This window comes from Rhagoletis zephyria, unplaced genomic scaffold (assembly GCF_001687245.7).
Source record: "Rhagoletis zephyria isolate East Lansing unplaced genomic scaffold, Rhagoletis_zephyria_1.1 Rzeph_scaffold_07776, whole genome shotgun sequence".
In the NCBI taxonomy this organism is placed as follows: domain Eukaryota; kingdom Metazoa; phylum Arthropoda; class Insecta; order Diptera; family Tephritidae; genus Rhagoletis; species Rhagoletis zephyria.
This window is the reverse complement of record NW_016164858.1, coordinates 21,591-24,010: the sequence shown is the minus strand read 5'-3', so window position 1 is coordinate 24,010 and position 2,420 is coordinate 21,591. Positions and strand designations below refer to the sequence as shown.

Genomic DNA, 2,420 nt, shown 5'->3' with positions numbered 1-2,420 from the left:
TTACATACAAAGCAGAAATTACCTGTCGATCCTCGCCCGCGGAAGCAAAATGTCTACCATGTGGAGAGAAAGCGACGGCGCAAACTTAGTCAGTATGGCCAGTTAGTGTATAATTTGCCCGTCCATTTTGACCTGGTTCCGCTAAAGTGCACTACTACCGTGTATAAATTGGTCGACCTTCAAATATATCAAGCAATCTTATTGTATCGTCATCGCCGCCAGTCACCAAGAAATTTCCACTTGGGTGAAATGCAACATCATTCTCCTGCGACGAATGCACTGTATTAGCTCGCCTTCGGCTATGTCAAATATCTTAACGCGGTTACAATTTAATGCTAAAGCCACCAGATTACCGTCTGGATGCCACCAGATTACCGTCTGGATGCCATGCCAGCTGTCGTCCCATACCTCTTCCCCCGGTGAACGTTCGTACACATTCGCCTGAAAATGTATCGCAAATTCTTAACTTGTCGTCGCCGCACGATGCAATTAACTTACCATTAGGACTGGATTTTGCTGCGCGCACCCATTTGTGTGTCCAGTGAAAGATTTGTATTTTGAATTAGTATTTTGATTGCTGTTCGCCATTTTTCTAGTCTGCAAACGAATAAGCTGACGAAGATGCAAACAAATTCAAGCACATTGTTGCATTCTACCGTACAAAGCTTTAAATCTTAAAACATATGTGAAAAACCTTTATAATCTGAATATTTCTAATGTCGAAATCAAAACGCAATTTTATAAATAGCATTTTTAAAAAACAATCATCTAATATTTTTCAAGTTTTTGGGCATATATGTTACCATTTGAATCACAAATACTACTAAGTTGTATGAGACTATTTAATGCAACTCAGGTCAAAAAAGCGCAGTTTTGACCAAAATAAGCAACTCTAAAAAACAGATGATCGCAGCTGTGGCCCAGGATGACGTCTATTGCTAAGATATCTCACTTGTATTTGTACACAATGTTTTCTGTCGAACAGAATTTTGCTTTCGATGGCGTAGCGATGTGTTAGAAAATTGTGAAAAATTTATGATTTGCATTTGTTTTTTTACTTTATGGCGGCTAGACACTAATTTACAAATTTTTATTAACTCGAAATACTACACTTAAACCCTCTTAAACATTTTCTACTCCTGGCCAGTTTACCAAGCTCTCATCCTCTGACGAATCGTTGAACCAGAACTCCGTTGTACTCATTTTTACCACGTTTTTATAAACTCGATTTCTTTTTTATTTCATTTTAATTTGCACAAATTTACATACATAGGTTTAAGCACACTATTTAGTTTGCTCGATTTGTAAACAAAACTTCTCAGCGGTGAAAAATATACTATTGTAAACAACCTAACCGAGCGAAATTCACAATAGCGCTATTCTTCATCGAATGAGCGTCATAATACCAAATAAAAATTCCGACGATCAGCACTTTCGACCACAGTCGAATACAACTCATAATAGGGGCCTTACTTTTACATTTCTATGTGAGACTGCATTTTCAACAAATGCTTACATAAACAAGTAATTTTTAAGCAAAAAAAAAAACAAAACCGATTTCAATTCCCATCCAAGAAGTTAAGATTATCGTTAATCTATTCATGATCCAATGATCGGATTTAAACCAAATTAGATCACCTGTCAGGTAACACCTTTCCTTTAAAAAAGAATAGCGAATAGTAATAGCGAAAATTGGCAGGTATTGGAAAAGGGGGTATAGCACCTCCCGTATAAACTTAGCTTCTCATATCGCTTATCTCTATATCGTCGTTTAAAGTACAAAACCACGTAGCGTCGTTCTGCAAAACCTCGTAACTGACATTTGTGCCAAAAAAGATATTTGCTCTCCGGAAGCCCCTGGCATCAAGCCCTTATCCATTTATGCTAAAATACCGATTCTTAGACATAAGAAGAAGATATAATTAGGGATAAAAGAGAGAACCATTTTGAAATAGGACTAGCTTTACTCTCACCTACAAAATCTTGGCAACCTCACATACGATGTTTTGCATTTTCTTGACACGCGGTTTTGTAACTTAAACGACGATATTTTATCAGTAGCGTACTTATGCCGAAAAGTGGCAGATATTGGAAAAGGGAGCGTGGCACCTCCCATACGAAGTTAATTTCTCATATCGCCTATCTCAAGGTTTTAATTTGAAGCGAAATTCGTGACTAGCGTGTCTAAACCCTTTCTCATTAGCGTTTAAAAAATATTTTCTTATTTTAAGAAAAATTAACAGTTCATTCGACAGCTGTCAGCTTCCAAAGTGTTAATTTGACATGAAATTCGTGATCAGCATGTCTAAAAACCTAATCAGGAGCATTTTTTGAAACACTGTCTCATTTTTAGGAAAATTCACGGTCCAATTTACAGCTGTGAACTGCCAAAGTTTTACTTTGACATCTAATTCGTGACT

General features: G+C 36.9%; 1 protein-coding gene across 2 annotated transcripts; it reads right to left on the bottom strand.

Annotated features, from left to right (window-relative positions):
* Positions 1–190: 190 nt before the first annotated feature.
* LOC108374508 (uncharacterized) lies at positions 191–925 on the bottom strand. 2 transcript variants are annotated; one of them, XM_017630479.1, is made up of 3 exons: positions 499–925; positions 354–441; positions 191–299 (listed from the first exon to the last, which is right to left on the bottom strand). In XM_017630479.1, exons 1-3 carry the CDS (start codon positions 586–588, stop codon positions 223–225), a joined length of 255 nt encoding a protein of 84 aa, XP_017485968.1. In that variant the 5' UTR covers positions 589–925; the 3' UTR covers positions 191–222. The 2 variants fall into 2 exon arrangements, with proteins under 2 accessions (XP_017485968.1, XP_017485967.1); XM_017630478.1 differs by having other exon boundaries at positions 191–441.
* Positions 926–2,420: the final 1,495 nt, after the last annotated feature.